Source organism: Prorops nasuta, unplaced genomic scaffold (genome assembly GCF_024137725.1).
Source record: "Prorops nasuta isolate Cenicafe-Biocafe unplaced genomic scaffold, Cenicafe_Pnas_1.2 PNAS00094, whole genome shotgun sequence".
Classification (NCBI taxonomy): Eukaryota; Metazoa; Arthropoda; class Insecta; order Hymenoptera; family Bethylidae; genus Prorops; species Prorops nasuta.
In genome coordinates, this window is record NW_027116891.1 from 1 (window position 1) to 10,124 (window position 10,124).

General features: G+C 41.5%; 1 protein-coding gene across 1 annotated transcript; it reads right to left on the reverse strand.

Annotated features, from left to right (window-relative positions):
- Positions 1-6,446: 6,446 nt before the first annotated feature.
- Positions 6,447-7,621, reverse strand: LOC136784890 (uncharacterized). The gene is made up of 4 exons (XM_066745815.1): positions 7,538-7,621; positions 7,201-7,256; positions 6,622-7,130; positions 6,447-6,547 (listed from the first exon to the last, which is right to left on the reverse strand). The coding sequence occupies exons 1-4, from the start codon at positions 7,619-7,621 to the stop codon at positions 6,447-6,449; spliced, it is 750 nt and encodes a 249-aa protein (XP_066601912.1).
- Positions 7,622-10,124: the final 2,503 nt, after the last annotated feature.

The window sequence follows — 10,124 nt, forward strand, 5'->3', positions numbered from 1 at the left end:
ACCCAAGTAAGTTATCCTATCCCCTTTATATGTACTCTCTGACCGCAAGTGAGTTATCCTAGCCGCTTTATATGTACTCCTAGACCCCAAGTGAGTTATCCTAGCCCATTTATATGTACTCTCTGACCGCAGGTGAGTTACCCTAGCCCCTTTATAAGTACTCCCCTGACCCCAAGCTAGTTATCCTCGCCCCTTTATATGTACTCTATGACCGCAAGTGAGTTATCCTAGCCCCTTTATATGTACTCCCTGACCCCAAGTGAGTTATAACTAGCCCCTTTATATGTATTCTCTGACCGCAAGTGAGTTATCCTAGCCCCTTTATAAGTACTCCCTGACCCCAAGTGTGTTACCCTAGTTTCATATTGGTACTCCCTGGCCCCAAGTGAGTTACCATAGCCCCTTTATAAGTACTTCCTGACCCCAAGTAAGTTATCCTATCCCCTTTATACGTACTCTCTGACCGCAAGTGAGGTACCATAGCCCCTTTATAAGTACTCCCTGACCCCAAGTGAGTTATCCTATCCCCTTTATATGCACTCTCTGACCGCAAGTGAGTTATTCAAACCCCTTTATAAGTACTCCCTGGCCCCAAGTGTGTTATCCTAGTCTCATATAAATACTCCCTGAACCCAAGTGTGTTACATTAGCCACTTTAGAAGTACTCCCTGACCCCAAGTAAGTTATCCCATTCCCTTTATATGTACTCTCTGACCGCAAGTGAGTTATCCTAGCCGCTTTATATTTACTCCCAGACCCTAAGTGAGTTACCCTAGCCCTTTAATAAGTACCCCCCTGGTCCCAAGTGAGTTACCCTGGTCCCATATAACTACTCCCTGACCCCAAGTGAGATACCATAGCCCCTTTATAAGTACTCTCTGACCCCAAGTGAGTTACAATATCACCTTTATAAGTACTCCCTGACCCCAAGTGAGTTATCCTAGCCCGTTTATAAGTACACCCCTGGCCCCAAGTGAGTTACCTTGGTCCCATATAAGTACTCCCAGAAACCAAGTGAGTTAGCCTAGTCCAATATAAGTACTCCTTGACCCAAAGAGAGTTACCATAGCCCCTTTATAAGTACTCCCTGACCCCAAGAGAGTTAACCTAGCCCTTTAATAAGTACACCCTGGCCCCAAGTGAGTTACCCTGGTCCCATATAAGTACTCACAGACACCAAATGAGTTACCTTAATCCCATATAAGTACTCCTTGAACCCAAGTGAGTTCCCCCAGCCCATTTATAAGTACTCCCTGACCCCAAGTGAGTTACCATATCACCTTTATAAGTACTCCCTGACCCCAAGTGAGTTACCATAGCCCCTTTATAAGTACTACCTGACATTAAGTGAGTTATCCTAGCCCCTTTATATGTACTCTCTGACCGCAAGTGAGTTACCCTAGCACCTTTATATGTACTCTCTGACGGCAAGTGAGTTATCCTAGCCCCATTATATGTACTCCCAGATCCCAAGAGAGTTACCCTAGTCCCCCCTTATAACTACTCCCTGACGCCATGTGCGTTACCCAGCCCCTTTATAAGTATACCCTGGCCCCAAGTGAGTTACCTTGGTCCCATATAAGTACTCCCAGAAACCAAGTGAGTTAGCCTAGTCCAATATAAGTACTCCTTGACCCAAAGAGAGTTACCCTAGGCCCTATATAAGTACTCCCTGACCGCAAGTGAGTTAACCTAGTCCCATATAAGTACTCCCTGACCCCAAGTGAGGTACCATAGCCCCTTTATAAGTACTCCCTGACCCCAAGTGAGTTATCCTATCCCCTTTATATGTACTCCCTGACCCCAAGTGATTTATCCTAGCCGCTTTATATGTACTCCCCAGACCACAAGTGAGTTACCCTAGTCCCTTATAAGTACTCCCTGACCCCAAGAGAGTTACCTTAGTCCTTTAATAAGTACACCCTGGCTCCAAGTGAGTTACCCTGGTCCCATATAAGTACTCCCTGACCCCAAGTGTGTTACCATATCACCTTTATACGTACTCCCTGACCGCAAGTGAGTTATTCTAACCCCTTTATAAATACTCCCTGACACCAAGTGTGTTACCCTAGTCTCATATAAGTACTCCCTGGCCCCATGTGAGTTACCATATCACCTTTATAAGTACTCCCTGACCACAAGTGTGTTATCCTAGCCCCTTTATATGTACTCTCTGACCGCAAAGGAGTTATCCTAGCCCCTTTATAAGTACTCCATGACCCCAAGTGTGTTACCCTAGTTTCATATTGGTACACCCTGGCCCCAAGTGAGCTACCATAGCCCCTATATAAGTACTCCCTGACCCCAAGAGAGTTATCCTAGCCGCTTTATATGTACTCCCAGACCCCAAGTGAGTTACCCTAGTCCCTTATAAGTACTCCCTGACCCCAAGAGAGTTAACCTAGCCCTTTAATAAGTACACCCTGGCCCCAAGTGAGTTACCCTGGTCCCATATAAGTACTCACAGACATCAAGTGAGTTACCTTAGTCCCATATAAGTACTCCTTGAACCAAAGTGAGTTCCCCCAGCCCATTTATAAGTACTCCCTGACCCCAAGTGAGTTACCATATCACCTTTATAAGTACTCCATGACCCCAAGTGAGTTATCCTAGCCCCTTTATAAGTACTCTCTGACCGCAAGTGAGTTACCCTAGTCCCATAGTAGTACTCCCTGACCCCAAGTGAGTTATCCTAGCCTCTTTATATGTACTCTCTGACCGCAAGTGGGTTATTCAAACCCCTTTATAAGTACTCCCTGACCCCAAGTGTGTTATCCTAGTCTCATATAGGTACTCCCTGAACCCAAGTGTGTTACCTTAACCCCTTTATAAGTACTCCCTGACCACAAGTGAGTTATCCTAGCCCCTTTATATGTACTCTCTGACCGCAAGTGAGTTACCCTAGCCCCTTTATATGTACTCTCTGACCACAAGTGAGTTATCCTACCCGCTTTATATGTACTCCCAGTCCCCAAGTGAGTTACCCTAGTCTCATATAAGTACTCCCTGAACCCAAGTGTGTTACCTTAGCCCCTTTATAAGTACTCCCTGAACCCAAGTAAGTTATCCTATCCCCTTTATATGTACTCTCTGACCGCAAGTGAGTTATCCTAGCCGCTTTATATGTACTCCTAGACCCCAAGTGAGTTATCCTAGCCCATTTATATGTACTCTCTGACCGCAGGTGAGTTACCCCTAGCCCCTTTATAAGTACTCCCTGACCCCAAGCTAGTTATCCTCGCCCCTTTATATGTACTCTATGACCGCAAGTGAGTTATCCTAGCCCCTTTATATGTACTCCCTGACCCCAAGTGAGTTATACTAGCCCCTTTATATGTATTCTCTGACCGCAAGTGAGTTATCCTAGCCCCTTTATAAGTACTCCCTGACCCCAAGTGTGTTACCCTAGTTTCATATTGGTACTCCCTGGCCCCAAGTGAGTTACCATAGCCCCTTTATAAGTACTTCCTGACCCCAAGTAAGTTATCCTATCCCCTTTATACGTACTCTCTGACCGCAAGTGAGGTACCATAGCCCCTTTATAAGTACTCCCTGACCCCAAGTGAGTTATCCTATCCCCTTTATATGCACTCTCTGACCGCAAGTGAGTTATTCAAACCCCTTTATAAGTACTCCCCTGGCCCCAAGTGTGTTATCCTAGTCTCATATAAATACTCCCTGAACCCAAGTGTGTTACATTAGCCACTTTAGAAGTACTCCCTGACCCCAAGTAAGTTATCCCATTCCCTTTATATGTACTCTCTGACCGCAAGTGAGTTATCCTAGCCGCTTTATATTTACTCCCAGACCCTAAGTGAGTTACCCTAGCCCTTTAATAAGTACACCCCTGGTCCCAAGTGAGTTACCCTGGTCCCATATAACTACTCCCTGACCCCAAGTGAGATACCATAGCCCCTTTATAAGTACTCTCTGACCCCAAGTGAGTTACAATATCACCTTTATAAGTACTCCCTGACCCCAAGTGAGTTATCCTAGCCCGTTTATAAGTACACCCTGGCCCCAAGTGAGTTACCCTGGTCCCAAATAAGTACTCCCATACACCAAGTGAGTTAGCCTAGTCCAATATAAATACTCCTTGACCCAAAGAGAGGTACTCTAGTCCCTTATAAGTACTTCCTGACCCCAAGAGAGTTACCTTAGCCCTTTAATAAGTACACCCTGGCTCCAAGTGAGTTACCCTGGTCCCATATAAGTACTCCCCTGACCCCAAGTGAGGTACCATAGCCCCTTTATAAGTACTCCCTGACCCCAAGTGAGTTATCCTATCCCCTTTATATGCACTCTCTGACCGCAAGTGAGTTATTCAAACCCCTTTATAAGTACTCCCTGGCCCCAAGTGTGTTATCCTAGTCTCATATAAATACTCCCTGAACCCAAGTGTGTTACATTAGCCACTTTAGAAGTACTCCCTGACCCCAAGTAAGTTATCCCATCCCCTTTATATGTACTCTCTGACCGCAAGTGAGTTATCCTAGCCGCTTTATATTTACTCCCAGACCCCAAGTGAGTTACCCTAGCCCTTTAATAAGTACACCCTGGTCCCAAGTGAGTTACCCTGGTCCCATATAACTACTCCCTGACCCCAAGTGAGATACCATATAACCTTTATATGTACTCTCTGACCGCAAGTGTGTTACCCTAGTCCCTTTATATGTACTCTCTGACCGCAAGTGCGTTAACCTACTCCCATAGTAGTACTCCCTGACCCCAAGTGAGTTATCCTAGCCCTTTTATATGTACTCTCTGACGGCATTGAGTTATCCTAGCCCCTTTATATGTACTCTCTGAAGGCAATTGAGTTATTCAAACCCCTTTATAAGTACTCCCTGACCCCAAGTGTGTTACCCTAGTCTCATATAAGTACTCCCTGCACTCAAGTGTGTTATTTTAGCCCCTTTATATGTACTCCCTGACCCCAAGTGAGTTATTCTAACCCCTTTATATGTACTCTCTGACCGCAAATGTGTTACCTTAGTCCCATAAATGTACTCCCTGACCCTAAGTGAGTTATCCTATCCCCTTTATATGTACTCTCTGACGGCAAATGTGTTACCCTAGTCCCATATAAGTACTCCCTGTCCCTAAGTGAATACCCTAGTCCCAAATAAGTACTCCCTGACCCCAAGTGAGTTACCATAGCCCCTTTATAAGTACTCCCTGACCCCAAGTGAGTTATCCTAGCCCCTTTATATGTACTCTCTGACCCCAAGTTAGTTATCCTAGCCCCTTTATATGTACTCTCTGACTGCAAGTGAGTTACCCTAGCCCCTTTACAAGTACTCCCTGACCCCAAATGTGTTACCTTAGTCCCATAAATGTACTCCCTGACCCCAAGTGAGTTATCCTAGCCCATTTATATGTACTCTCTGACCGCAAGTGAGTTACCCTAGCCCCTTTATAAGTACTCCCTGACCCCAAGCGAGTTATCCTAGCCCCTTTATATGTACTCTCTGACCGCAAGTGAGTTACCCTAGTCCCATATATATACACCCTGACACCAGGTGAGTTATCCTATCCCCTTTATATGTACTCTCTGACCGCAAGTGAGTTACCCTAGTCCAATAGTAGTACTCCTTGACCCCAAGTGAGTTACCATAGCCCCTTTATAAGTACTCCCTGACCCCAAGTGAGTTATCCTAGCCCCTTTATATGTACTCCCTGACCCCTAGTGAGTTATCCTAGCCCCTTTATATGTACTCTCTGACCGCAAGTGAGTTATCCTAGCCCCATTATAAGTACTCCCTGACCCCAAGTGTGTTACCCTAGTTTCATATTGGTACTTCCTGGCCCCAAGCGAGTTACCATAGCCCCTTTATAAGTACTCCCTGATCCCAAGTGAGTTATCCTAGCCGCTTTATATGTACTCCCAGACCCCAAGTGAGTTACCCTAGTCCCTTATAAGTACTCCCTGACCCCAAGAGAGTTAACCTAGCCCTATAATAAGTACACCCTGGCCCCAAGTAAGTTACCCTGGTCCCATATAAGTACTCAGTAGTGTAGTAAGGCCGGTTCTGGCCCCCCCCCCCCCACTCCTGTCCACTCGGGTGAGCCTGGTTGCGAGGTAGTGGGGGGAGCCAAGAAGTGCTAAGCGGTGGTGGTGGGGAAATCGGAGGCTCCACGTGAGCTCGCAGCAAGTATAGGCGAGAGGGTTGCGGGGGTGCGGGAGGATACTTGCAGCATTTTGACGTCACACTCCCACTCCTCTGACGTCAGGTCTCAGTTAGTAAAAGCAGTTTCCTAGATGGTAAAATAGATTCCCCTTGCGCTTATTGCTGAATTGATACGTATTTAAAATAACTCAAAGATACAAATACATTCTAATCACAATGCTTCAAATTTCACACTCACACATTTCATTCGTTCCTTACAATCTATTTCTCCTTCATATTCATTTCATGCCTATATCATTACAATTTTCCTCATTGTTATTCAAAATCTACCACTTCCACATCCTTTACTTCTATATCATTTACTTTTAACATTTCCATATCATTATAACTATTATTACTGTTTTCAACGTCTGTCTCTAAAAACCTTAATCACAGTTCTCAGTACCTGAATCCAAAAGTTCAATCACATCAACTTTTACCATCTCTATACCATCACTGTTTTCACTATCTGAATCCAAAAGTTCAATCACATCGACTTCTACCATTTCTATACCATCACTGTTTTCACTATCTGAATCCAAAAGTTCAATCACATCTGCTTTCTTCACTTCTACCATTTCTATATCATCATCACTTTCCTCATCAGTTCCCAAACACTCCACTACCATCACCATTTTATTTACCGCATTCAATATACCCATATCAATGTTATGTTCTGCTATATCTTGAACTATATTACTACCACCCCCATTCTCTTCTATAATATTCACTATTTCTTCATACACTTCACTTTCAGCTGTATATGCGTGGTGTAGTTCATAAAGGAACTGTATTTCCTCCTCTTCCACGTATATATGCTGTTCTTCCTGTACCTCTTCTTCCTCATCATCACCCTCGTACCCTTCGTTTTCCACATCACTGTCATATACTTCATCCTCCTTCTCTATTTGTCCTTCTTCATCACTATCAATTAAACGTTCCAATATTATCTCCAAATCTCTGTCAATTTCGTCTAAGATATTTATAATGTTTACATTCATACAGCATTCGCACATTATATTACTTCTACCCATTTTCTACTGCTACTATTTGAACTCTTGGAGGTAAGAACAGAACTTTAATGAGCTGTTTAGAATTACTTAAGTATATAAAACATTTCCACCTCCAGCTACCTTAAGAAGAGTCGCCCTTTCAACGAAAATCGCTGTGTGTGTGTACTTATCATTCATGTTTTATTTCTTTTGATAGAATTACACCCCAGTTTAGATAAATAAACACATATCATCCTCTTACTAAGCGAAGAAACCAAAATCATCATGAGAATGAACGTAATAGAGATGCAAGGCAGAGAGAGAAATGCTTAAGATATAATACATACAATGGTGTAGTAAATTTCTACGATTAACCGTAATCGAAAATTTATCACAACACTTTCGTGATAAATTTTTCAAGATTGACCAATTGATGATATGTGTAGCACTATCCCCCATTACTTAAATTCATACGCATGCTTTTAATAGAAGAATAATTTTATTAATAAGCCTAAGTCGTTTAATTCTTTCATATGATACATATTAGAAAGGTTTGTATGAACGATATATGTTTTGGATGTTCAAATACTTTTGATGCATCAAAATTCAGCGAGAGAGAAGCCTACTCTAGATATACAAATATCTTTGACGTATTAAATATCAGCACGTGATGAAAATTTAGTACCTCTTATACGCTCCACACTGGACCTTACCGTATAACGATATGTCTACGTATGGTGAAATTGAGATCTTCAGCAAGATCATATTTTTTTTTTAAATATTAATATATGTTTTATCCAGATGATAGATCTTTACAGATATGTTGATCGCTAACACATTGAAGATCATCAATATGTTCTTGAATGATTCATGCATATTATTTTAATAGAGTCATAATTTGATTAATCAGCAGTATATCATCTTACACATTTTCAACAAAAAATTATTTACCCCTTCCACCAATGAATTTTACCCCTTCCATCAACATTTTTTTCTATATAAATGGATTCGAACAATAGTGAACCAGCTTCAATCTGTTCAAACTTTAGTTAGTGCATCGACCACACAACCAGCAAGAATCTTCAAATCAGTACTTTAGTTAGTGCATCAACCACAACCAGTAAGAATACTCTGATCAGTTTATACCTCAGTCTCAACTGATAAAGAAAGGTAGGAATATATTATTCAAATATTGTTTTAGTTTTCAATAATAATAATAATAATAGTTTTCTGCAATACAGGGTCTAGATAAAATGGCATTTTTAACTGGAGTTAATGCATCTCTGAGAAGACATTTGTTAAATTAAACAGTCTCGAGGAAAATAAAGAATATGAAATAATTAAAATGATGAAAATAAAGACTAAATATGGAATGAGGATAATAGCGAAACTATCAACGGAGGATTGGTTTTATCTCCCTGCCCGGATGGTTGCCTTACTCGAATCGCAGGATCAGTTTACGGAGCTGATAAATGCAGCATCACAAAATATTTTAATCATGAAATACTTAGGCGGGAATTATAATAATTTAGAATTTAAGATTAAACAATAAGTGCTTTGTATAATAAATGAGTGAATAAAATGCTTAATATATTTATTAAAAAGTGCTTTACTTTTTTTTCTAACCTTACATATCTAACTTACATTTCTAACAATATTCGTAAGCGGATTATAGTCTATAATTTTATCATGTATAATTAAACAATAGGCTGTAGTATTACTCGGAATATTTTTCCAACACTCGATTTCAATCTTAACATCGACCGTGCCGGTTTTCACTGACTCGTTCTGATGTGAACAATCAATTACAAAGAGCGGACCGTATTGCAAGAAGTTTAGGTAATCGAGCATTGGTTTCGACAGTTTTTCACCAGCATAATATGAGTGGAAAAACTTTACATACATATCATAGAGTACGGAGTAGCGAGATTTCGTGAAATCAGTGTCGAGACGATCGAACGGATAAAATTCAGAATTTAAATAGACTTTAACATCACGTACATCGCAATCGCTAAATTTAAGTACATTCGAATATTGATCGTTCCTCTTATTCTTTATAAACGCCAGTCTCACGTATCGAGGCTTTTCCAATTGTGTAGCTGCTTTAACAGCCCATGTATGTCGCTGTGTTTGAGGTAAAAGGAGATATTCGTAGAGCTGCCAGGAACGAAAAGCCATGGTGAGATTTTTATTCTGCTCGATAATGCGTAGAAATTGTAGTTTGGTAAATTCATTTAAAGTTACGTGAGGCATTCTCCATTGCACTCGATGCAGTTCAATCCCAGAATCGGTAAACTGATTCGAAGAAAATATTGAATTTATATCATTACGCGCTCGTATCAGAACGAGCTCATGGCATGCATTGATAACGACACGTTTGTAATCTTCGCAGAATCCCAACAGCATATGCAGGGGAACGCAAAAGCTGAATGTGTCAGCAACATTTTCACGCTCTTGAGTGGCAACGAACCAGCCAGAATGACGTAGACTCATACTCTCTTCACTGCTTAAAGATATGAGATTCTTCATACTGGTAGTGATACCAACGTTTTTGCACCGATCAATTTCAATACCGTTCAATTCATAACGAATTTCATCGAACAGAAATGCCATGGAATTAGCGTCGAGCATAACTTTATCCGTCAAAGGTGTAGTAGCAGCACGAGTACCTTCAATCAGCTTCCCCTCTATGTAGAGGTAACTACCACTGGGCAAAAGAATCAAATCTTGCTGTTGTATTGGGATACGAATTTCATCGCTATTTCCCAATGATGCATTCGCATACGGATTGCAAGCATGTATTTCCAATTTAGTGATGCGGTTGTCGTACGCAGGCTGTGCGGTAACGTTCAATGGATCCATGATTTCTTTTCTTCACAGTCAGACCCAATGAGTGTAAAAAATTTATATTTTTTCTTGTCAAAACTTTTTTGTCACCGATCACGTTTTTCCCTATTTCACT

Excerpts from the sequence above, each read along its gene's own strand:
- LOC136784890 (XM_066745815.1), bottom strand. The coding sequence starts at position 7,621 with ATGGGGGATAGTGCTACACATATCATCAATTGGTCAATCTTGAAAAAT. Across the intron at positions 7,131-7,200 it reads ATAGTAGCAGTAGAAAATGG|AGATTTGGAGATAATATTGG; the intron begins GTAGAAGTAATA and ends CGAAATTGACAG. Across the intron at positions 6,548-6,621 it reads AGATAGTGAAAACAGTGATG|AGACAGACGTTGAAAACAGT; the intron begins GTATAGAGATGG and ends TAAGGTTTTTAG.